The sequence below is a fragment of the Branchiostoma floridae genome, chromosome 10 (assembly GCF_000003815.2).
Source record: "Branchiostoma floridae strain S238N-H82 chromosome 10, Bfl_VNyyK, whole genome shotgun sequence".
Taxonomy (NCBI): Eukaryota; Metazoa; Chordata; class Leptocardii; order Amphioxiformes; family Branchiostomatidae; genus Branchiostoma; species Branchiostoma floridae.
The window spans coordinates 11,006,176-11,029,918 of NC_049988.1; the positions used below are offsets into that span (position 1 = coordinate 11,006,176).

General features: G+C 41.0%; 2 protein-coding genes across 13 annotated transcripts in view; one reads left to right on the top strand and one right to left on the bottom strand.

Annotated features, from left to right (window-relative positions):
* Nucleotides 1-23,743, bottom strand: part of LOC118424537 (trichohyalin-like) — a 565,429-nt gene that overhangs the window by 119,581 nt on the left and 422,105 nt on the right. The gene's annotated exons all lie outside the window — the stretch shown is intronic.
* The window catches only part of LOC118424538 (kinesin heavy chain-like), a 38,697-nt gene that overhangs the window by 11,511 nt on the left and 3,443 nt on the right, over nucleotides 1-23,743 (top strand). The window contains exons 2-32 of one of the 12 annotated variants that reach the window (XM_035833136.1): nucleotides 4,331-4,418; nucleotides 4,710-4,783; nucleotides 5,512-5,616; nucleotides 7,526-7,574; nucleotides 7,836-7,891; nucleotides 8,075-8,162; nucleotides 8,532-8,656; nucleotides 9,104-9,208; nucleotides 9,776-10,073; nucleotides 10,510-10,545; nucleotides 11,425-11,430; nucleotides 12,204-12,397; nucleotides 12,896-13,003; nucleotides 13,634-13,801; nucleotides 14,659-14,808; nucleotides 15,259-15,282; nucleotides 15,466-15,564; nucleotides 16,079-16,174; nucleotides 16,517-16,634; nucleotides 16,980-17,056; nucleotides 17,430-17,539; nucleotides 17,969-18,070; nucleotides 18,396-18,528; nucleotides 18,938-19,042; nucleotides 20,749-20,885; nucleotides 21,454-21,536; nucleotides 21,735-21,861; nucleotides 22,162-22,253; nucleotides 22,507-22,512; nucleotides 23,024-23,134; nucleotides 23,478-23,496. In XM_035833136.1, the coding sequence (XP_035689029.1) occupies nucleotides 4,331-4,418; nucleotides 4,710-4,783; nucleotides 5,512-5,616; nucleotides 7,526-7,574; nucleotides 7,836-7,891; nucleotides 8,075-8,162; nucleotides 8,532-8,656; nucleotides 9,104-9,208; nucleotides 9,776-10,073; nucleotides 10,510-10,545; nucleotides 11,425-11,430; nucleotides 12,204-12,397; nucleotides 12,896-13,003; nucleotides 13,634-13,801; nucleotides 14,659-14,808; nucleotides 15,259-15,282; nucleotides 15,466-15,564; nucleotides 16,079-16,174; nucleotides 16,517-16,634; nucleotides 16,980-17,056; nucleotides 17,430-17,539; nucleotides 17,969-18,070; nucleotides 18,396-18,528; nucleotides 18,938-19,042; nucleotides 20,749-20,885; nucleotides 21,454-21,536; nucleotides 21,735-21,861; nucleotides 22,162-22,253; nucleotides 22,507-22,512; nucleotides 23,024-23,134; nucleotides 23,478-23,496 (3,089 nt within the window). Of the gene's footprint in view, nucleotides 1-4,330; nucleotides 4,419-4,709; nucleotides 4,784-5,511; nucleotides 5,617-5,960; nucleotides 6,066-7,406; nucleotides 7,456-7,525; nucleotides 7,575-7,801; nucleotides 7,892-8,074; nucleotides 8,163-8,531; nucleotides 8,657-9,103; nucleotides 9,209-9,775; nucleotides 10,074-10,509; nucleotides 10,546-11,424; nucleotides 11,431-12,203; nucleotides 12,398-12,895; nucleotides 13,004-13,633; nucleotides 13,802-14,658; nucleotides 14,809-15,258; nucleotides 15,283-15,465; nucleotides 15,565-16,078; nucleotides 16,175-16,516; nucleotides 16,635-16,979; nucleotides 17,057-17,429; nucleotides 17,540-17,968; nucleotides 18,071-18,395; nucleotides 18,529-18,937; nucleotides 19,043-20,748; nucleotides 20,886-21,453; nucleotides 21,537-21,734; nucleotides 21,862-22,161; nucleotides 22,254-22,506; nucleotides 22,513-23,023; nucleotides 23,135-23,477; nucleotides 23,497-23,743 lie in introns of those variants that run through there. The other 11 variants (XM_035833135.1, XM_035833134.1, XM_035833133.1 and 8 more) reach the window with 11 other exon arrangements.

The window sequence follows — 23,743 nt, forward strand, 5'->3', positions numbered from 1 at the left end:
AAATTTCACATGCATGTCGTAGGTTATGCCAGGCATTCTAATTAGTCATTCGTCTTCCTCAAGGGTACTGCACTGAAATTTCAATTAATGTTTCTTTGGGAGTTAATAACACTTGAAGTTTATTACCTAATGTGACAAAACCTCCAAGAAAAATTGTGCTGTGAAGTATGTTCGTATAATAACAACCCTGTACATGTATGTGTTAGCATACAGAATTTAAATGATATATTTTAAGTGATACTCCGAGTTTAGTCTGTCTTTCAATTTTTGCTTCAAATTCAATTTCAGCCAGAAGAAAAGTTAAAATTTTAAAATGCAGCAATATAACAGTAATAACTAATATATGTATTTGATATTTAGAAAATAAAAAGACATTCATTTTGTCCAATGGATATTGTGAAAGGTCATTGGATCTGCAAAGTGTAACAGTTCAGTATCAGCTGAGTGCCAATGCATACACCACACAAATCCTTTCCTGTTGTCTTAGACTACTATGCCACTGGGCGCTAACAAGCAGAAGTGTTTCCCACATTCCACAACAGTTTAGCAAACCTGGGGCTGTCATCAGCCCAACATGCCCAGGTCACCCATGGGTCAACATTTACAGCCTGGCTGTCTCCTCAGGTTTCTCCCAACAGTACAAATTTAGATTACATGATGTCAAGTCTGGGCCACCAACACACAGCACCTGCTAACAGGACAAGGAAGAGCCTGATAGGATAGAGTTTGGATAGGAGCCCTGTTTTGAGTTGGGACATCACAACAAGGACCTTGCTCCACCAACAGATAGTTAATAAATGTCAGGAGAAGGCTCGCTTCGCGACGGTGTACAGGTGTGCGGTACGGTTGTTGACGGATTGGTTTAGAGTCACCAGTGTCGATACGGTGTTGCAGTAGGGTGGTACGACCGATGTCAGAGGCGCCATGGGAAAAACACTGGCTGTTGTCTTCTAAAAGGCTAGAGAGTTCGGTCTTTTGAGACGGTGGCAGATCTATATCGGACAGGTCGATGACTGGCAAGGAGGTTTTAGGAACACGTACCTTCTTGCCATGCGGTGGTGAAACGGCTGCTGTGGTGACAGTAGTCGTGGCGTCGTTGATGACGTAATCTGCTTCGGGGCCAGAGGCGGCGTGGAAATGTCCGATATTGCATTTCTCAGGGAGATTGACGGCGTGATTGTTTGTGTTGATAATCTGTACCAGAGCACTCCCCTCCACGACTCGGGAGACCGTCCTGGCGGCAGCCACCCCATCATATGTAACTCGCTGCAGCTGCGGCTCAAAGACGCCGTCGTAGTGATGTGGTGTGCCTCCACGGGTGGTGGACAGTCGGACGGGGATGACAGATACAGAGTTCGGCGGCAAGACTGTTGTTTTACAAACTGTGGCATCGGAAACAGATGGGACGAAAGAAGACCGCGGTAGAAGGGGAATAGATGATGATCTTACGTCAACAGTTCCGGTGGTCGGATTGATGGTTATGTCGTTGGCGCGGCAGAAATCCCACCCAAGGATTACGTTGCTAGTGGCCTGGCCCATAACATGGAATGTTGCGGTAGTGGAAACTGGGCCCAGACGGATGGATGCAGTAACTGTTCCCACAATGTTCAGGCGTTCACCGTTGACTGATCTTGCTGTTGTGGTAGTTTCACTCAGCGGGAGGAGGCGGAGGATGGGCGATGATAACCGAAAAGAGTTATTGATAATAGAGATGCACGAACCTGTGTCTACAAGGGCCGGGGTTGGCGCGCCTTGGATGCTGATAGAAACAAATGGGGAGAAGTCCGTAGTAGTTGCGTTAGGCTGGGGAGTAGCTGACTGCTGGCGCGCACAGTCAGCTACTGGTCGTTTCCCGGGGGTGGTGGAGGGGTCGGGCAGGAGGCGGCATAGTGGCCATAGCCATAGCAATTATGGCACTGCTCGTCAGGACGTACTGGGCGGCGGGGCTGGCGTGGCGTCCTGCGCTGGGGCTGTGAGCGGCGATCGTCACGACGGCGGTCGGTGTCCCTGCGGTCTCGCGGCGGCTCGGCGTCGTCGCGACGGTCACGGGTTCGGCGGTCGTCTTTAGCTGCTTGGGCGTGGAGCAGGTCGACTACTTCTGTCAGTTTAGACGCCAGGGACGCGACGGTGGCGGTCAGGTCGGGTGTCGGTGCTCTGGTCGACGTAACCCTGGCCGCGGTATGGTCGGGCGTGGAAAGCTGTATGTCCCTGGCTGCGGCGCTGCGAGCGTGCTCGCAGAAAGCGGCCTGGCGGATGGCAGCGTCGATGTCCGCAGGCCCGAACTCCATCACCCGGTGTTTCAGGTCCGGGTCCAGGCCTGAAAGAAACCGGTCCATGGCAACGTGCGCCCGCCCGGCGTCGTTGTACGTGGGGTAGGCCAGGCGGACCAGGCGCTGTACGTCCGCCGCGTACACTGACAGGCTCTCACCTGGTCGTCGTGGCCTGGCATTAGCGGCGCGGCGGAACTCCTCCAATAGCATTGGGCGGCCGAAAGGTCCGACCATGGCGGCACGGAGGAGAGCCAGGTTGGCCTTCGTGGCGTCCGGCAGCTCTGCGTAATAGCTGAACGCAGGGCCGGAGAAGTAGGTTGGGAAGTGCCGCAGCCGTGCGGCCTGGTCCAGCTGCTGGGCGTCGGCCCACACGTCGAACTGCTGGGCCCAGAGCTGGAAGTCCCCTGTCCCGTCGAAGGAGGGCGGCAAGCGAAAACGTGGTTCTGCCATGGTCAACGTCAACGAAAGCGTGGTTCAACAGCTCGTGAGCTGTACCGCTGCCACCAATTGTTATGTGTAGGCCGAGCGGCTAACTAACTATTTACGGAGAGGACATAAAGAGGTCTGCACACGTTGGCTCGCACTCCAAGACTGACCACGGTGGGTCGGTATCGTTTATTCGCGTATCTATAATACAGGCCAGATGTACCAGGACACTCGGGTATCTATAATACAGACCAGATGGGCCAGATCGCCCCATGGTGGTGGGAGCTGGCCCTATCATTAGCCTTTCACACTGATTAGTTGCTGTAAGGTCATGACGGACTTTGAAAGAAAAAGAAAACGATCAATAGAATGTGATGGATATTGTTGCTGTTCACCTGTGCTCTGTTTAGAGTAGAGTTCTTAAGGCCAGGTACGAACGGCTGGTTTCTTTATCCTGAACAAAAGGCAAAATTTAACACTGCTCAAGCTGTTTTCTTTGCACAAGGCTCTATATTTATACAAATTGCAGTATGTATGGTACTAATGTTGAACTTGTAAGAGTACACAGTCCCTTCCATGAAGAGTTAAAGAATGCAACCATGGTATTGTAAATGTGATCTATTTCAACAGTACTACTACTAGTACTAGTACCTCTCTAGTCCCCAACTGTATTCAGATACATTTTGCCAATGACTCCATGGTGCATACTTCTAAAAAATATAAAATGGTGAAGAAATATATGGTCCAACAAGTAACTACTTCTGTAGGATCTATTGCCTCTATGGAAAATCGTGAATATCAGTACAAACAATGCCCCCATTTTGTCCTTAATAGCTCTCACATGTGGTTGCCAGACAGGGATCTCCACTGTGAAATTGCTGGAAACAGATACCCTTTCTACAGCTTACAGGGGTGCATGATTACTGCTAAATAGACTACCCCAGCCTACAACAAGCTTATTGTATGAAGTAATAGAAAGGCATTCTCCAGCAATCTTTCCCAGTGGGGGCATGATTTAAAGTAAGTAATCCTCCCAGAAATGTCACAGCAATTTTAGGGGCTTACCTTATTGTCTGCTTGGAGGGAATGGATTTAAGGGCCAGGCATTGTAAGACCTGCCTATAGTTTAAGTAGACAGAAACAAACTGAAAGAAGGGTTGATATATTGTTGATATAGATTAAAAAAATGAATTTTCTCTAAGTGTAGTTGATACCAAAGTCACAGTTTCTGATGCACATTACTTGGCTTCTGTGTGCAAAGATATGCAAAAAAGGACAAGGGTATAACATATGTATTTGTAGCTTTCTGATGTGTTTCAAAGTTGATGATTTTAAAATTGTGTATTTACTCCTTAAAAGAACAAGAGAGACTCCTTAATGTGATACTTTTTAAAGCCTATTGTGTCTAGGCAAGCATATATAATGCTGATCTTACACTACAGTTACACTCCTCACAGAGATTGTTTATTGGGTCACACATGGCCCTGTTTTCATAAACTTTCTCAAATCCAAATTCTGGCTCAAACTGAAATGGCAAAGGTCAACCTTACTACTTACAGGTTTTGAGGCATGATTTTTTTATGTGCTTCACGCCTTGTAGTTACTGTATTTAACTGTCATTTGTTTCTTTGCAGGGCAAAGTATTCACCTTTGACAGAGTATTCAAGCCAACAACAACACAAGAACAAGTCTACAACCTCGCCGCCAAAGCGATCGTCAAAGGTCTGTTAATATCAACATAGCATCATTTAAAGTTTGTACAGTCATATGAAAAATATAAAGGCGAAAAGTCAGTCCTGGTTATTGAAGTTGGAGGAAATTGTAGTATATAACAAATTTTTTAAGCTTAATATTTAATTGACATAAAGGTTCAAACACCTAACTTTATAACAATTGGCATGCTACATGTTACCGGCAAGACTGTCAATAATATCAAAACCTCAGCATGTAAAACATTTTGTGAAGAGCACAAGCCAAGACATTCATTCTTTTGTTTCAATGTTTTCAATGTAGATGTACTGGAAGGCTACAATGGAACAATATTCGCATATGGACAGACGTCCAGTGGGAAAACACATACAATGGAGGTAAGGGAGATAGAGTTCCCCACTCTGTCTATGTTTATAAGCTTACAGCAAACAATGCATTAGCAGCATTACTTGACAGGATCACGATTGATTAAAGAGAAGTTCATTGATAGATGGCAGAATAAACCTTAGAAGACAGAAGACTCTGAAAAGGATTGCTTGGTAGGTTACTTAGCCTTAGATGAGGCATCAAGGAAATACATCTTCATTTATGTTGCCCATTAAGAACCTTAAGAGGATTACGGGAGGAAAGGTTTAGAAGTAGCCGTGCATAATGGTTCACATTAATTGCGAGGCTGATGTGGATGAAGTGATGGAAAATCAGTAGCTGATGAAGTACAGAGTAAAATTTGGATGGCCAGGAGCTGTACCAGGAAAATCAGAAGGGTTTTTTGAGAGACCGCCATATGAAATACCAACTGTGTGTTTCATGTTGCAGTCTTATGTCCCCCTAGGTAGTTTTCCTGGCACAGTCCTATAAAAGAGATTAAAGATGCTGGTATTAATCTTACTAACAGGAAAATGGTTATGTCAAATGTAATAAAGTGATGAATTTGTCACAACTAATTGCTTTGTCTCCATACATTTGTACAGAAAGAAGTAATAAGTAAGTTAACCAAAAATATGTCAATTCAGGCTTGAGTACGATGAGAAATGTAAGAATCAGTGAAGTCCAAGCTATACTCTGTACCTGTATGTGACTGTACTAACCCACATGTACGTTCCAGGGTGTGCTACATGACTTTTCACAGCGGGGCATCATTCCACGTATTGTGGACGACATCTTCAACCATATCTACAGTATGGATGAAAACCTTGAGTTCCATATAAAGGCAAGTGGTAGACAAGAAAAAAGACTGAAGCAGTGTCTTCCACAGCTTAGAAAACAGCATGGTGAACATCATTTTCCCAGCCTTAACCATTTTTCAGTCCTCATGTCTGTGTTTTTTCCATGTAAATTTTTTTATTAAAACATATACGTTTTGGCCCTCCTTTTTTGCTCTGATTTCACCCATATAACATTCATGGTCGTTCTAGCTCCTCAATTTTTGTTTGAGGTTATAAAGAGCTTTCCCACATACATGTATCTCACCATGCTGTTGACAAGACTTGTGGAAGACACTGCATGTTGTAGGTAAGGTTCTAACCACGAAGCTATCTACGCTTCCCTTCTCAGGGCGTTCTCCACGATCCCATCCAGCGTGGCATCATCCCTCGCATCGTTGATGATATTTTCAACCATATCTACAGTATGGATGAAAACCTTGAGTTCCATATCAAGGTAGGTGGTTTGGGTTGGTAACTGTCGCCTTTCTCGCAGCTGGAGTGTCCCTGTCCTGGCTCGACACTGCAAGCATGGAAGCAGATCATTCACAAGCACACAGAACCTTTAGTTAGCCGTTTTACTTGCCAGGACTATGCCAGCAAAGAAAAAAAAAAGTGTTGTCATCATAGCAGTTCAAATGAACCAGTTCAATGTATGTATGTAAAGAGAAATTACTGGTAAATGAAAGAAAGAAACTTAGAAAGGCTCCTGCTTGCATTAACACAATTTGATTTTATTTCTTCTGGCACAGTCCCTAGTTTATGGAAGTTATTTTAAAAGTTGATGTTATGTTACACTTGTTTTTTTTTTCAAGGTTAAGATAATACCCTGTGCTTCCTCTCCATTGAAGCATGCCTATATTGTGTTCGCACCTGCTTAGTCATCCTAATATGTTGTTCCATTACAGTTGTGTATCCTTATGTTTGCACTGATGAATGTGTAGAAATATATTTGATTTTCTTTGTATCATTGCACATGATATCCATTGTGAATATTGCTGTTTTGCTTTTCTATTTATTTGTGTCATTTGTTGTTACATCTGTGTTATTTGTCAGCTTTCCTGGTGTGGTTGTTTATGTCCTTTATGACATTAGTCCATGTGAATAGTTACTATTCATCCCAACTATTGGTGTTGTCATTATTATCAGCAACTTGGCTAAACAAGATAAAGAGTACTTCCAAAAGACTCTCACAGATGTAAGAAAATGGAGAAATTGCTGAGAAAATGTTATCATAAACCACAAAGAAAATATTGTATACATTAGGGCTGGGTACCGGTACAGAAAATCCAGGTCCAGGTCCGGTTCAGGTCCAAAGGATTAGGTCCAGGTCCGGACCTGAACCTGGACCTGATTCAGTATGACTCATACCAATGGTCCATTTCACTACAAAGAAATCTGTTTGGTGGAGTATTAGACTTACACTGGCGTTTTAAAATCCTACAACGCTAACTGCGCACCTGTACGGTTGGCTGTAAAACTTGGTAGAAATTACTGTAAACTCTACTCTACTTCACTCTTGTTGTTTTCTTCCACCTGCAAGCGCCAAAACGTGTGAATGCCTGATAAAATAATCTGTTAATTTTCTAATCGGTCCAACATCCGGTCCACCTAATTTTTTCAGGTCCGGTTTTTCTGGACCGGTCCAATAAGAAAAACCGGTTTTGTACCGGTACGCTGTACCGGTACCCAGCCCTAGTATACATGTTCCAAGACATGGTGTTGGTGCTGCAATATACCAGTAAATATTGTTTGGCTTGTTCATGCAACTGAACTTGTAATTCATCTCTCCCAAAAGGTGTCATATGTTGAGGTTTACATGGACAAAATTAGGGACCTTCTGGATGGTAAGTTTTGCACTTGTTGTTTGTGGTGGGGGCTGACTTCTTCCTTCTCTCTGTTTCTCCCTCACTACAGGTTTCTTATTTTGAAATTTACATGGACAAAATTAGGGATCTCCTCGATGGTATGTTTAACCTGGTTCTTCTCTTACTAACTAACGATAAACATTAAGCTCTGCATAATAGACTAGTGGGTAACAGTTGTAGCTGGAGGCAGTAGCAGTAGTTATTGCAAGGGATTGCATAATGTACAATGCATGAATCGCATGTTTAGAAAAGAGATAGTGTTGTCACATTGTCCACTGCACTGTGTCTGTGTGTGTGTGTGTAGTTTAGTACAGTGCCTGTTTGCACGCAGACTTATAAGATGTTCAACTTCCTTCCAGTACAAAAGACAAACCTGTCGGTACATGAAGACAAGAATAGGGTTCCCTACGTGAAGGTAAGATTTTTTACCATTTGTTGTCACCATAGATTGCATACAAAGATGCATAAAACATGTCTGATAAACTGGTTGATATGAATATATTTGCCTTAAGGTAATGTCTTACATACATGTATGTACATTAAAATTTTAAGATAGAGCTTTCTGAAAAATGTTGATTGTTGGACTGCTTCATTACAGGGCGCAACTGAGCGGTTTGTGTCAAGTCCAGAGGAGGTGATGGACACAATAGATGAAGGCAAAAACAACAGACATGTGGCTGTAACAAGTGAGCTGAACCTACTTTCATGATTTATATTCATGATTCTGAGTGTTCCCTTGAGATGAAATGGAAACATTTGAATGTATTTTCAGTATGAAGTATACATTTAGCAGGTCATACAATGACAGGTCATAATGGAAAGGCTTTATCTAGTGTGCTTCACTGGCGAAAGAACCAGATGCATGACGATGATGATGATGATGACACATTTAGCATTTGATTCAAGATACTGGATCACAAATAGAAAAGAAAAGCAGTCAAAGGAATTTAGGATCATACAAAACCAAAGATCTATCATTGGAATTTTTCCTAAATGATGTTCAATACTCATCATGACATCTGTCTGTAATGCTCCTCTTTGTAACACCCTCCCAGACATGAACGAGCACAGCTCCCGCAGCCACAGTATCTTCCTCATCCATGTCAAGCAGGAGAACCTGGAGACTGAGAAGAAGCTGCACGGAAAGCTCTACCTGGTCGACTTGGCTGGTAGTGAAAAGGTTGGCAACTTATATTGAGACCAGCAAAATTCCTGAATGGAACTACAGTAGAAGCCATTTAATTGCACACCCTATTTGCCAGCATATTTCGTGCAATTATCCGGGTGTTGCAATAATGCTAAGTTAACTAGCTGGACTTCACCGGTTGAGATTCTGTGCAATTAACAGAAGTGCGTGGTAACCCGTTGTGCAATTAAATGGCTTCTACTGTATAAGATGCTGAGTGCTGCAGTAATAGAATGGAATATCAGACATGTTTCTAACAGTTCATGATATTTGAACTTTTGTGACATTTATATGTCATAAGGAAGAAACAAACATAAAGTACAGAGCCAGGGATTGAAATCTACAGTTGGCACCATCTACAGTTGGCACCATTTAGGTGAGAAAAAGAGAAATACTTTCTAGTCATTGGTGAAAATTGATTGCTAACTATAACTTCCTCAGGTGAGCAAGACTGGTGCTGAGGGCACTGTGCTGGATGAAGCCAAGAACATCAACAAATCTTTGTCTGCCCTGGGAAACGTTGTCTCTGCATTAGCTGAAGGAAAGGTAACGTCATCCCTAATACTGTGTCGTTTTGTCTGTACTTTCCTGTTACCTTGCAAACAACTGGGATGTATTTTAGGAGCATGCTTTAAAACTTGATCAAGACTTAGAGAATTGTTTCTGAGAGGGCCAGAACCCACATGGTCACCCCAAGAGGAGATGGATAGAAAATGTCAAGGAAGATATTTGCAAACTGAACATGCAAAAGGCCAGCCCAGTTGACAGAGACCTAATCAGACCTAAATGACTTCCCGCAGCATCCAACCCTTGTAAGACGGAGAACAACGAACACTTAACCGGATACTGTAAATGCAGAAATGATTGCGGTGGTTTTATGTTCGTGGTTTACGCAGTGGCCACTTCACCACAAACTTAAAACCATCATGAACATTTTTCCATTATAGTTTTTGACTACAGTCTATGGTGCTGCTGCGAAATTAAAACCACAGAACACTCAATTTTCCCGCTCCCGCGAAAGTAAATGCCCACAAACTTAAATGCATTTACAGTAGTGAGTAAGCGTGTTTCTATGAGCGTATCTAATTAGCACATTGCCGTTTTCCCCCACAGAAAGCGTACATCCCCTATCGAGACAGCAAGATGACCAGAATCCTCCAGGAGGCGCTGGGTGGTAACTCGCGTACCACCATCATCATCTGTGCTTCCCCGTCCTCCTACAACGAGTTCGAGACCAAGTCCACCCTCATGTTCGGCCAGCGAGCCAAGACAATCAAGAACACGGTTACCGTCAACCTGGAGCTTACCGCTGAGGAATGGAGGAAAAAGTACGAGAAGGAGAAGGAAAAGAACGCAAAGCTGCGCGCTTTGCTGCAGCGGTACGAGGCTGAGGTGTCCAAGTATGGGCTTGGTGAGTAGGAGTATGTTTGTAGTGCTATTCAGAGATCATTTATCCACCAGATGTCACTACATCTGTCGTTTCTCATTTCATCTGAACTTTGCAAGGTTACTGATAGTTTGTAACAGAAATTTTGTGTACCTCATACGGAGAAACTTTCATTTCTATGATGATCTTGTATGTGAACTTAATCGAAAAAGGTTTTTGCCTTCATTACCACTAAAACGGACCAATTTGTATATGCTGGATAAACAAATAGATTGAAGTGTCGAGTATTCAGCATTCATGATGTTTCACGTCTACCATTTCTCACCCATTCACATTTCTCACTTCTCACTAGAAAGGCATATATTTTCTTCTTTCTTGCTCTTCCTCTCCAGTTTCTACCTGTTCTATTCTTTCCTGCTCAGAATCTCATATTCACCTCAATTTCTCTTTCTGACTCAAGAAACCTTAGATCTTACTGATCCTGCCCTTCTAGACAGTAAGTTCTTCCTTTACCACATAATACCCTGTGGTGTGTTTGGTGCTGAATTAGAGAATATGCTGTCCTTTTCTGTGCCCTTTCTGTGCTTTTTCTTTTAGTCTTTTATACTCACTTTCGTTTGAATATTTGTCTTTTATCCTACAGTATGTCATATTTTTATGATAGACATGACTCTATGTCTTAGCATGCTAGCCGTTGAATATTAATTTGTATCTAATAATATATTTTGGTGTACTGATAGATGTCATATTTGTTTGCATGCTGCACAACACACTATAACAACCCACCTGATTTTAACCAAATGCCTAACAAATCAAGTCATCTTTCCTACAACAGCATTAAACCACCACATTCACACCCAACCACTGGTCAAGCTTGCCAATACTTTTCTTTCAGAAGGAAGTTTAGTTTGTGCAGATTCAAAACTCCCTTTATTAGTTATTAGTCCCTTGACAACCCAAGCTAAAGTGATTACAAAACATTATCATGCCACCAACTCAGCCATTCTACAAGACTTCAAAAGGAAAGCATAAGATGAAACAGCAATACAGTTGTGTGTGATTAGGGTGGTAGACTCCTATGCAGGGCTGTCTTCAGGACCCATTCTTCCATCCTGGGACGGAAATTTGCTTGTTGGGACAGAAAATTATTCTACCTTATCCATCCTAAAAATGACATAAATCTGGTGAAAATGTACTGTCAGAAGCTTGAAATGACATATTTAATCAGGAAAATCAGCAACATGGGCTCGGAAATAATGAGTGGGATGGAAAAAATCCTTTAAGCTGGAGACAGTCCTGCTCCTATGTCATACTGAACCAGCCATTCTCTCTCTTTCTCTCTGCCCTCTACAACCCTCCCTGCTTCTGCATGCAGCACAATGTAAGTCCCCAGGATGTCTTCAGAACTTATCCCTTTCTACAATTCCGCCTAACTCCTCTAACTGTGCACAAGTAGATTCTGTGTCATGTCAGTGACTCTTTTAAGTTAGAGCTGCACTCAGGAAGTTGTGTGTCTGATTGTACAGATTTCATTTAAATCTAGATACATGTGATAGATGTGCAGAGAGCACAGCATGATGAATTATTTACAGATTCCAGGCAACTTTAAAATGAATTGTTAATCTAAGCATGTACTGATGATGTAGCCACTTTCCAAAGGCACTATTACTACGTTGTGCTATGATTATCATTTCTAATCACTGGTAACATTAAAACATTTTTAAAAACTTTTTCTTTCTCTAAAGAAAACATATTGGTCCAAAATCGTCTTTCATAGTTACTCTGAACATTCTGATATGACATTAGAGCATAGACTCAAAGGTGATCATTGAAAATTTCACACCTGGTATCGAATACACATTTCACATATTTAACACAAAATGTTTCTAGTGCCATGTTGCATCATCATGATCCTAACTATTCTTCAAAATTCCAATCAGTTAGGACATTCTGACAGAAAAGCTACCCTTTAGAAATAAAAATTCCTTACAAATGTTAAACCATTGCTGGCACCCCAGGTGATACTGATATTTCTAGTGCCATATTGCATCATCATGATCCTAACTTTTCTTCAGAATCCCAATCAATGACAGAAAATCTACTATTTAAAAAGAAAACTTCCTCACGAATGTTAACCCATTGCTGGCACCCCAGGTGATGCTGTCCCTGTGGACGTACTGAAGGGTATCCTGTCTGACAAGTCTGCCGTGGTGGACAACACCCCCGCACCGCCCACCATCGAGGCCGTGAACAACAACGCCAACGTCCAGGCTGTGGCCGTGAGCGATGAAGAGATGCGCAAGTTTGAGGAGGAGAGAACTCAGCTGTACCTGCAGCTGGATGAGAAGGTGGGCAACAACAGCCTTATATGAAAGCTTAAATATATGATTAAGGGAAAACTTGATATCATATAGCTACAATCCAAGATCTGTACTGTACATTTGTATATTGAATCCCAGCTTAATATGATACATGTATATTAGCTATTTTCAATCCAAAAATAGGGATACAATTTTAGTGTTTCATTGTCAATAAAGAAAGAAAGAACTTGTGGAGTACTTTGAATTATTACAATTAGGGAAGTCCTACAAAAGTTGACAAATCAGTTTGAAGGGTTCATATAAATGTGAAAATTCTGTCCAGACATAAAATGTATTTACTGTTTTCAACCCTTCAAACTTAAAAGGAAAGAAAACCTTAGGAAGTCCGAAAACTCGACATTTTAACTATGCAAATATAATTCGTTGTTGAATCCAAGCATTTAGATTTTTACAAAAGTTTTAAGTTAAAGCTTGATGTTGCAATTTCCAGTTCTGTTGAAACTAAACATTTTTTTCCCTCCTCAGGACAACGAGATTAGCCAGCAGAGCGTGATGGTGGAGAAGTTGAACTGCCAGATGATGGAACAGAACGAGCTGCTCAACCAGACTCGGCGGGACTTTGAGACCCTCCAGGTCAGAAACACAGCCTTTCTGATGTGTGGGCTCTTCACAGATAAGAGCTTTTAGTTGCTTGGTGTGATCAAAAGCTAGAAACTCTGTATGACAGGCGTGTTCAGTCATATTCGTGTCTAGCCATGAAGGCAAGTCATGGTAAAAGAAATCTGGTCTCTTTGAGATTCTCAAGTTATGTTTTACGTTTGAATGGCATGATGCCTAGAGTGCAACACGTCACTGGATTTACAAATTATGTCTTGTGTGAAGTAGCATATCTTTTACATAGTCAAGTATGATGCATGAAGAATGGTCTGATTTGGTATATACTTTGAGTTGAATAACATGTTGCCTTCCTTCATATTGTAGATGTTACACAAGAAATTTCTAGCATTTTTGTCCTTTTCTATCATGGTTTAAGGAATAAAAATTTTACAGCAGAATATGTCTAGAAGTTCCAATTCTCTAGATATAAGAGATCGATATAGATACTATCATTTGTACAGTGTTAGATGCTTAAGTTTCAGGTTAACTTCCGGATGCTGCAGACAAATAAAACATTGTGTTATCATTTGTACAATGTTAAAGGCGCAAGCTTCAGGTTAAATTCCAGTCATTCCAGACAAATAAAACATTGCATTGTTTGAATAGATGGAGATGAACCGGCTGCAGTCTGAGAATGATGCAGCAAAGGAGGAGGTGAAGGAGGTTCTTCAGGCCCTTGAGGAGCTGGCTGTCAACTACGACCAGAAGTCGCAGGAGGTGGAGGAGAAGATGAAGGAGAATGAACAGCTGAATGATGAACTCAGCCAAAAACAGGTGAAGTAACATCCACTAAGTTCCAGGTCACAGAAATTTGACACCCTGAAAAAATGTGCATGTATATAGGAAAGTAATCTCTGATGTAATGTCATCCAGTATATTGCATTCCTGCATATCTAAACAGTGCATACCTGGGGTGTTTTGCACGCACCTTTTTCCAAAGTGATAGGTAGTTGTCAATGGAGAGCTAAGATAACAAGGTTCAATTGGCAAGGCGCCTAGTATAAAAGTAATTAAAGAATTTAGTGGAAATGGGACTACTGTACTGATATAAATAAATGAGAATGAGAATGATTTATTAGTAATGGTTGGTAAGAAAATGAAGTGGTCGGTAAGAAATTGGAAATATAATTTATTTTGACGGCAAAAGTTTAATGGATTTTGCATTAACCGGAGTGCTTCTGAAAGATCATCTGATCAAAATCTAGATTCAGTACCTGTTGATTGTGTAGAATCTTTGGAAGAGTTACATTCTAATTTATTACCTTTTTATACTTGTATTAGTACCAAATTGTATACATGTAGACCCTTATACAAATGCAATGGTACACCCCATAACAACAGCAAAACAAGATGCCCAGAGTCTAACCGATGAATTTGTCCACATGTTGCAGACCTCTCTACGGAGTACTGAAGGGGAACTTTGATTTTTGGAAATTTTGATTAAAATGTAGATTCAGCAGCTGTTGATTGTGTAGAATCTTTAGAAGAGTTTCTAATTGACTACCTTTTAAAGTTGTATTAGTACAAAATTATATACATATAGACCATTTGTTTCAATACTATGGTACACCCCATAGCAGCAAAGCAAGATGCCCAGATAGTCTAACCCATGAATTGTCCCCATGTTGCAGACCTCTCTACGGAGTACTGAAGGGGAACTGCAGACCATCAAGGAGGTCCAGACCCACCAGCGCAAGCGGGTCAGCGAGATGATGGTCAGTCTGCTGAAGGACCTGGGCGAGATCGGTCTGACTCTGGGCACCAAACCCGCAGATACAAATGTAAGGAAGTGTTCATAATGTCAACAACGCGTGGCGCAATCAGCAGCACGTTTGACTCAGGCCCAGAAAGTCCTGAGTTCAAACCACGCCGTGTCACTGATCTTGTGCCCTTGGGAAAGGCACTTTACACGACTTTCCTCACTTCACTCAAGTGAAAAATGAATAGGCTATAAAAGTCGTCAGCAAGTTGAAGTTGGTAGCCTTCAAACGAAAGCAGAAGAAGAACAAACTTCTACAATATACCCCAGAGTTCCCATAGCAAGATGAGATAATGGTAGAACATTGTCAGTAAAATGTCAAAATATTGATAGAGGGTTGTCAGAACATTTTAAAGAACACTTGTATGTAAAATAAAAATTTAAGGAGGTACTTTCAATTGGTACTACTGCCTTGTCTCGACTTTTAGCTAATTCTGACTTCTTTTACCTTTTTTTATATCATTGATTAAAGATCCAGCCAGGAAAATTTTCAGAGGTAAGATTGATGTAAACTGGTATCTGTTCTGCCATGCATGCGCCTTAAAGCCCAGACAGACTAAATGCTTTGACTCCCGAACCTGACATGCATAATATTTTGTATAGACACAACATATGCTATGAGAATACTGAGTGAACTACATGTACATGTAACTGTTGACTTTCTTTTCTTCACCACTAGAACACATCTGGGGAGGTGAACGGAAAGATTGAAGAGGAGTTCACAATGGCTCGACTCTTTGTCAGCAAGATGAAGTCAGAGGTGAAGGCACTGGCAACGGTAAGTTTGGGCTTATTCTTGGATCAGATGAAATATTACTGTCATTTGCAGTGTGAACTTTGGTTCACCTTCAAAACAGCCCATGGATAAGGAATTTTTTCAAACTTCCTAGAAATGTCACAGTACAACAGTTGATCGCGATTTCCTTTTGTAGTAGGTGGTCTGCCATTGATTATACCTCATATGAGACATTGTTCGGGGAGAACCTTGTACAGTACTTCCACTGTGAATCGCATACATCCAAAGTAAAGCATGAGAGGACCTCACGTGATGACGCCCCTATCAAACCATCATTTCCTTTTGAGCTTTGTAATGGTGCACACGTCGAGTTTGCTTAGATACGACTAGTATCGGTTACTACATGTAGTGACTCATTTTTATCGTTGAGTTTGGATTGGATTTTGTCCATTGAGTAATGCTCCCACTTCTGTGCATCTTACATCTTAGCATAACCATCAATACAAGTAGTATTTCTGTTCTAAGTTTTCTTCATGTCCTGCTTGTGTTGTAACAGAGATGTCAGACCCTGGAGACCACCAACATCGACTGTAACAAGAAGATGGATGAGAACGAGAAGGAACTGGGTCAATGTAGGATGCTCATTCAACAGGTAGGGACTGCTTGCTGTGCAAGGCTTGGGAAGTATTCACAGTTAAGGGAAGAATCTAACTTCTTCCTTGTATGATATTAGGGTGGTTGATAATTTCTAATTCATATTGAGAAAATAACTTCAAAAGTTTTTGGGGGTGGAATAGTGAGATTGAAAGAGAATACTTTCACTACCCCATGTACTCCTTCATTTAAGGACTGTCTTCCATAGTTCTCTTCATCTTTCATCCTGTATATTTCACTTGTATCTAAATAGATCTGCCCCAGGTAAGCTAGAAGTATTACGGGTAACTTTTTATTTTTGACATGATAAGATTGTGTATGTGTTGTTGTTGTCCTGTAGCATGAGGTGAAGATGAGGAGTCTGATTGAGTCCATGAAGGACGTCGAGCACAAGAAGCGTTCCCTGGAGGAGTCCGTGGATTCCTTGAACGAAGAACTGGCCCAGCTGCACTCACAGGGTACAGCATGCTTTTGACTTATTCCTATAGTAACATATACTCTATTTTGTCAAAGCTATCAATGTGGCACTCACAAAATGTGCTTCATGTATTTGTTCAGTCAAATACCAATTTATAGTGATAGATGGCCACAAAAAGCCAAGCTGCAAGACTACATGATACATGTAAATGAGAATGCATCTTTATCTCTCTAATCTTTTTTCTGGAAATGTTGACAATTTGACGTAGATATTTGGGAAAAATTTGGTATCTTTTCTTACTGAAGAGTTTGCCTACTGTATTGCATTGTTGCAATTTTCAATGAAATAAGATTACTAAACTTCACTTGTTGTGCTGTCTGTACAGAGGAATTACGTGTCGCTGCCCTTCGTGACAAGGAAGAGAAGCATGCAGAGAAGATCGAGAGCACTCTTCAGATGAAGGTCAGGGGTTACAACTTTTGCTTACACATGAAGATGAAAGTTTACAATAGAATAATGTATAAGGTCATTTCTGTATTTCAGTAAGGTTTCATATATTGTATGGGGTAACATACTTTGTTTGAAAGGCTGTCAAAAGCTCCTAAACTTGCTTCAATATACAAGACAGTGTAGTATTTTGACTAGCACAAAATAGATTTCCACACATAGTGGCTGTAAACATACAATAGCTTTGCGTCATCTGAATTTTGTTGTACCTTTGTGTCATCTATCAGTAAGTGTTTTTTGCTAACTCAGTAAACATACGGTAGCTTTCAATTGTGTCCTCTAAATTTTGAAGTGTCGTTTGCTAACTTGTGTCCCTGTTTACCTCCAGTCAACCCTGGAGAAGCAGATTGAGAGCCACCGTGAAGCACACCAGAAACAGGTGGCACGGCTCAGGGATGAGATCGAGCAAAAACAGGGACACATCGACCAACTCAGAGAGTAAGTACTGTAGAAAATTCATCTTGATTTGAGATGACCTTTTTGTAAAAACCATGATCTTGTGTCACCCATCTCTACTGACACTGAGCCTTGCTGGACATGTAACTTGGCATAACAAACCAGCCGGTAAACTGCCCCTTTGGTCCCTAGAAGCAAAAAGGAGCAGAGGCCATCCATACCTTATGCTAAAGAACTTTTTATTATTGAATCAGAGACTAGACTAACTATGATGATGACTGATAGATAACATTGGAAGCAGAACTTTGTTAATGCTGCAACTTATTTAGGAGTAGGACTATGTATGTTTGTATGTGTATGATCTTGTGGGTGTCCTTTGAAAAGCTAATATGCTACAGTACCTTGTATTTTCATTCTGAAGCATTTTGAATCAGTATATTGCGAGTCTGTAATAAGTTCTTTCCTCCCCAGCCAAAACCAGAAGATGATTCTGGAGCATGAGAAGCTGCAGAGTGACTATGAGAAGCTGAAGGAGGAGGAGGCAGAGAAGTCCAGGAAACTGGCTGAGCTCACGTGAGTTAAACCAAATGTACTACAGTAACTGTGTCTATTGGTATGGGAACTATAATCTGTAAATGTGTAATGTTAACTTACAAACTATATCTTATTGAAACACTTCAATTGCATTTCTAAACCACATAAACTCTGGACTTAAGCTTGAGACGTGGATCTCATACTTAGTCATAGGCATTAAGCCTCTTGTCCAAACTCTATGCTTTGATATGCAATGCTATCTCCACAAAATTTTCATTGGCTGTGTTTGACATGTTTGTGCGTCCAACCACACAGTTGATAATTTGTCATTTTTTAATGATCTGATTTTAACTTCCCACAACAGCCTGCAGACAGACCGGCGCCAGCAGGCCCAGGCTGACTTGAAAGGTTTGGAGGAGACTGTGGCTAAGGAACTGCAGACCCTCCACAACCTGCGCAAGCTGTTTGTTCAAGACCTCCAACAGCGCGTTAAAAGAGTAAGGTCTTCCTACTCCTACAGGGATCTAGTAGAGTCGTCTTAACTAGTTGCTGAACTGATTTGTAACACTTTACTTTTTGAATACTTTTTGGTAAAAGTACGAAGACCACCTACCTACCTACCTAGTCCCTTGACGTCCAGGTCATTTGGGGGACAATGTAGACATAAACATAGAGTTTGTCAGGTTTGTCTTTCCCTTGCAAAGACTACCTGTGTGCAAAGATACAGAATCATTCAGATTGAACGTTTATGCCAATGTATGGATACTGTTTTAAAATACCCGCTAGTATCATTCACATGTACATGGAAAGCCATTGTTGTTTTTAACTTGTAGATAACCTCTGCATGTTTGAATGAATGATATCAGGAAAGAGCTTGATTAACAGACCCTCTGTCTTTTTTTTAAGTCCCAAAACAACGAAGATGACGACACTGGGGCCAGTGCTGCCCAGAAACAGAAAATATCCTTTCTTGAGAACAACTTGGACCAGCTTACAAAAGTTCATAAGCAGGTATGTGAATACGTTTTCAATTCTAACTCATTAATTTCCCTCCAACTTCTGATACGCAGGAATTAGATATCTTTTGTCTACTTTGTAAAATGTTTTAACATTATTCATTTCATCTTTTAAGGAAAGCTAACAACAATTAAGTGCTTTTTTGCCCTTTTCTAAAGAAAGACCTTACCTCACAACCAAACCTTCTTTGCAGCTGTGCACCATTTTCTGTGCCCTCTCATACCATCTTGACATACCACAGTCCAACCATAACTTGTATCTGTGTTAATCCTTTCAGTGTTGTTTCATGTCCGTTTCATGTCAAGCTTTCTTATATTTTCTGTCATGCAGCTTCCTTTCTGTTATTATGTCTTGTCTGTCATGTTCATTTCCATTGGTGCATTCAACTGCCAAGGACTACTTTGTATAGTACTTTCATCTTGCTTCAGCATTGGTGGCCTTGCAGTGAAAGCTCTTGCTATTTGCTCTGAAACCTAAGCATGACATTGTCATTGTAAGCATACTTATGCAATCACCAAGAAATTTCTACAAATCATCTGAACTGTAACTTTTAAATGGATGACAATATTAAAGCACAGAAATTGTTTTTAGCTTATAACAGAAAAACATATTGTGTATTTATTTCATCACGTTACCCCTAATGGGTTAAGAAAAAGCATCTGGAAAGAAATTACTTGCTTACAACCCCAACTTAGAGAACAACATGCCTCTTGTAGTCATATTTGGTTTCATATGTTGCTAAAACTAGAAAAAGCCTGACTGTCATTCTCCATTCTTCTTCTTTCCACCCTGCCTTCCTCCGTAAGTTCGGGCCCCTCGAGGAGGCGTGTCAGTCGGAATGCGTACTGTACGAGCCCTTTCTTAACTGCTTTCACTGCAGGCTTTCCAATGCTACTAGAAAGGTACATGTGACTTCTCATGTGCCTACATGTGTTGTGTCAAATGTGCACTTCATCTGTGCCTAGCTAGTACCAATTTTGTCAACACGAATGATACGTTCTGTGTTCTGGACATTTGCTTGTTGTTCTGAGCTGTCAATAAGTTGTAACAAGCTTCCTGTGATTGGTTGTTCACAAGAGGCATCTAATGCTTGATTTCTAGTGCCTGCCTGAAGAAGCATGCGGTGCTGCATGTACATGTATGGTGTTAATGTTGGCCTGATTGTGGGTCCAGCTTTACCTCTAATCCTACAAACATTCATCATGTGTCCATTACGTACTTCTATAGTGACATTTTTCATCAGTGTCTTCCTATTAGAAGCAACAAGCACATCATAGAAGAAACAGTTCTAGCCCTTGAAAGAAAATAAGAATGCCATATTCTGGTTGCTTTCCTCTGATTTTAGTATGGAAAGCAGAATTGTAATTATGGTAAATGCCTTCAAAATGCAAAACTTTTCAACAGTGCAGAGTTTAGAGTTGTTGAGAACCAGGATGCTCCCTTTCTCTCTTGACATACATTCATAACTACACTGGGACACAAATACCAGAATGGCAATAAATTGATCCTGTTGCATAGTTTTGGTGAACCATGGCAATGGTTTTTCAAATTGATGATAACAGATACAAAATGTGAATGAAAACATCAACCATGCTTCACTGAAACTCCCCTGAATGTTCTCTTATATTTCAAACCATGATGTGCTTGATACCCAAGAAAGCAGGTTCTTGAAAAGGTATCCTCTCTTGTCCTTCCTTCAGTTGGTCCGTGATAATGCAGATCTCCGTTGTGAGCTTCCAAAGCTGGAGAAACGTCTTCGGGCTACGGCTGAGCGAGTTAAGTCCCTGGAGGCTGCACTAAAGGACGCCAAGGAGGGAGCCATGAGGGACAGGAAGAGGTGAGTGGACAATGACAATTTTACCTAACACCTGGAGTTACTGTAAATGCAGAAATGTTCGCAGTGAACACTTCACCGCGAACTTAAAACCACCGCAAACATTTTTCTATTATGGTATAAGACTGCAGTCTATCATGTAACCGCAAAATTAAAACCACAGCGAAAGGTCTTTTTTCCCGCTACCGCAAAATTAAATCCCCACGAACTTAAATGCATTTACAGTACCTTGACTTATGTGAGTTACCTATTATGCTATATAAAGAAGTAGTCAATTGTAAAGATAAAATAAAGCAAATGAAATATGTTGAAATGATCTATGAACAGCCAAGACAAAGGTCTATGGCAGTTACTTTGCATTTTAATGATTTGATTGTAATGAGCTTGGAATTCTCGGAAAGTTAGGAGAGAGTTGAATCTTAGATTAGGATGGAACAATTCTACTAAACAGAACGTAAGAAATACATGAATCTCTCAAGATTTAAGCATTTTTTTCATAGAGTTGTTATGTTTCAAAATGTATAATGGTAAAAAAATTGTTTCAGCAAATATTGTAATGTTTTTCCTACAGATACCAGCATGAGGTGGACCGTATCAAGGACGCTGTGCGCCAGAGGAACATGGCCCGTAGGGGACACGGTGGGGCCCAAGTTGGTGAGTACATTTCATGAAGTCTTTGCTCCTTCGTTGCTTTCAACTTTCTGTGTGAGTAGAGTACATCTTTGCAGAGAAAAAATGTTTGATATCACAGTTTTTGTAGTCACTTAGCTGTTTTCTTATGTGTTTTGTTCAAAGTTTTGCTTTTAAAATGGATGCAAAGGCAACGACTAATTGCTTCTTCCTCGTTTGTAGCTAAGCCCATCCGTCCAGGCCAGCCCATTGGAGCAGGAATCCGTGGTGGCGGTGGCAGCCCAGGGATGTCCAACGGCCCCAGCATCCGTGGGGGCAGCGGCCTGTCACCCTCTCGTGAGCAGAACCCGTAAGTTCCACTCCAACAAGGAGTCTGTTTTCAACACGGTTTTTGTGTGTTTCTTTTATGCAAAGTTTTAATCAAAGATTGCAAGTGAATGTCCACAACTTGTGGTTGTTGGGTTTTAATAAGTCTTAGAGTGAACTTTCTGCATTTCTGTCAGTAAGCCTGTAACCACTGAGTTGTACACAGCAAAACCTGGTTTGGATGACAGGCTGAATAACAGTTCTATGATGAGGACTGATTGTGGTGCAAAAGATGTTGGTACCTTGAGAAATGAGTCCAATCTACTTTACGTTTCATTTTCAGAAACATCATGAACTCTCCCACCTCACCCCGTGGGGATGCTGAATCTTCTCGCAAACTGCCCAACGTTCCCGTCGCTCTGCCCAACAGAGGAGGTAAGATAGCATCTTTAACCATGTACAAATGAGCACCAAAAATAATCTTATGAAGAGACTTTGCTCTTGTGATCTAGGACAGATTGTCACATGTTTTTCTTAGTGGTCTTCTTTCAAATGTTGATACTTTGCTACATTTAAACAGGATGAATTGTTTATGGATTGGACTGCAATTGTGCACTTTCTGTAACTCCTTGTAGAATACTCCAATCCTTAAAACGTTTCTCTCTCCTCTTTCCCCTATACTCCCTAGAAACTGGTAAGCACAACTGTTGTCTTCACATGGTGCCTTGCATACTAAAAAGTACATTTATAATAATAATGTGCCGTATGACTGCATGCTCAGTGATACGAACATAAAATGGCTTATCTAACATACAGAATAGAATCTACTGCATGTTAAAGACTGTGCATGTCTTTTGATCTTTTTCATCAATAAAATGCAAGCAAAATACTCCAGTTGATGTCTTTTGCTTTGATTGAGCATTTGAAAGCCACCCAATGCTGTAACAAAGCCACTAGGATGAATCTTGCTACATACAGTAAAAGCTATTTTATTGCATACCCCATTTTCCAGCGTATTTCATGCAATTATCTGGGTGGTGCAATAATGCGAAGCTATTCAGCTGGGCCGCACCTGGTTGGTTGCAATTAACAGAAGTGTGCGGTAATCTGTTGTGCAATTAACTGGCTTCTACTGTATAGGCACAAGCAGAAAAGGCATTTGACCCATTTCAAGCTAATATGTTGGTTGTACCTTTGCCCTTAAGGTGTGAGGATGTCAGATGCTGCTGACTTCAAGGACGCCATGCGGTCTTCCCGGGCCCGCAAGCTGCCCACTGGTGGGCCTGGCGTGCCTGCTGTTCAGGTGGTTCCCAGAAGTGAGTACAACTCGTAATTAGTGCTGTCGTTACTGTTCAGTTAAGGAATGACATATTTTAGCATGAATTCCTCAAGTTAGTGTTGAACATACAAGGTGTAAAATTTTGTCATCACTAATAAAGCATGTCTGTGATTACATTCATCAAAACTTATAAACATCTTGATTGTAGGTTATGGCCTCTTAAGTCTTAATATGTCAGTTTCAAAGTTTTTCACCTGTCCAAATTTTCATATCACTGCTTTGTATAGTATCTAGCATGTGCACAGCATTACTGGGATTTATTACTAATGATAATGCTCTTTTTGTCCAATTCATTACCACCATGCTTGACTGGGATAAAGGTACAACAGTGAAGGAAAGGTACATTTTACACAGCTGTATTCTGTACACTAACCTAACATCTTTTCCTTCATGCAGAAGATTTTCTTCTCTTGTAGGCCTTTTGCATGTCAAGTTTGTTTTGTTGAGTGTTTACATGACATCAGGTTAGAGAGTATTACTTTCTTACTGTATGCTGTACTAACCCAAGTGACTTCTCTTTGATAGATGCTTCATATTATTTTCTACAATTAAAGTAGTCAAAGTTGTAACGGACATACATACATAC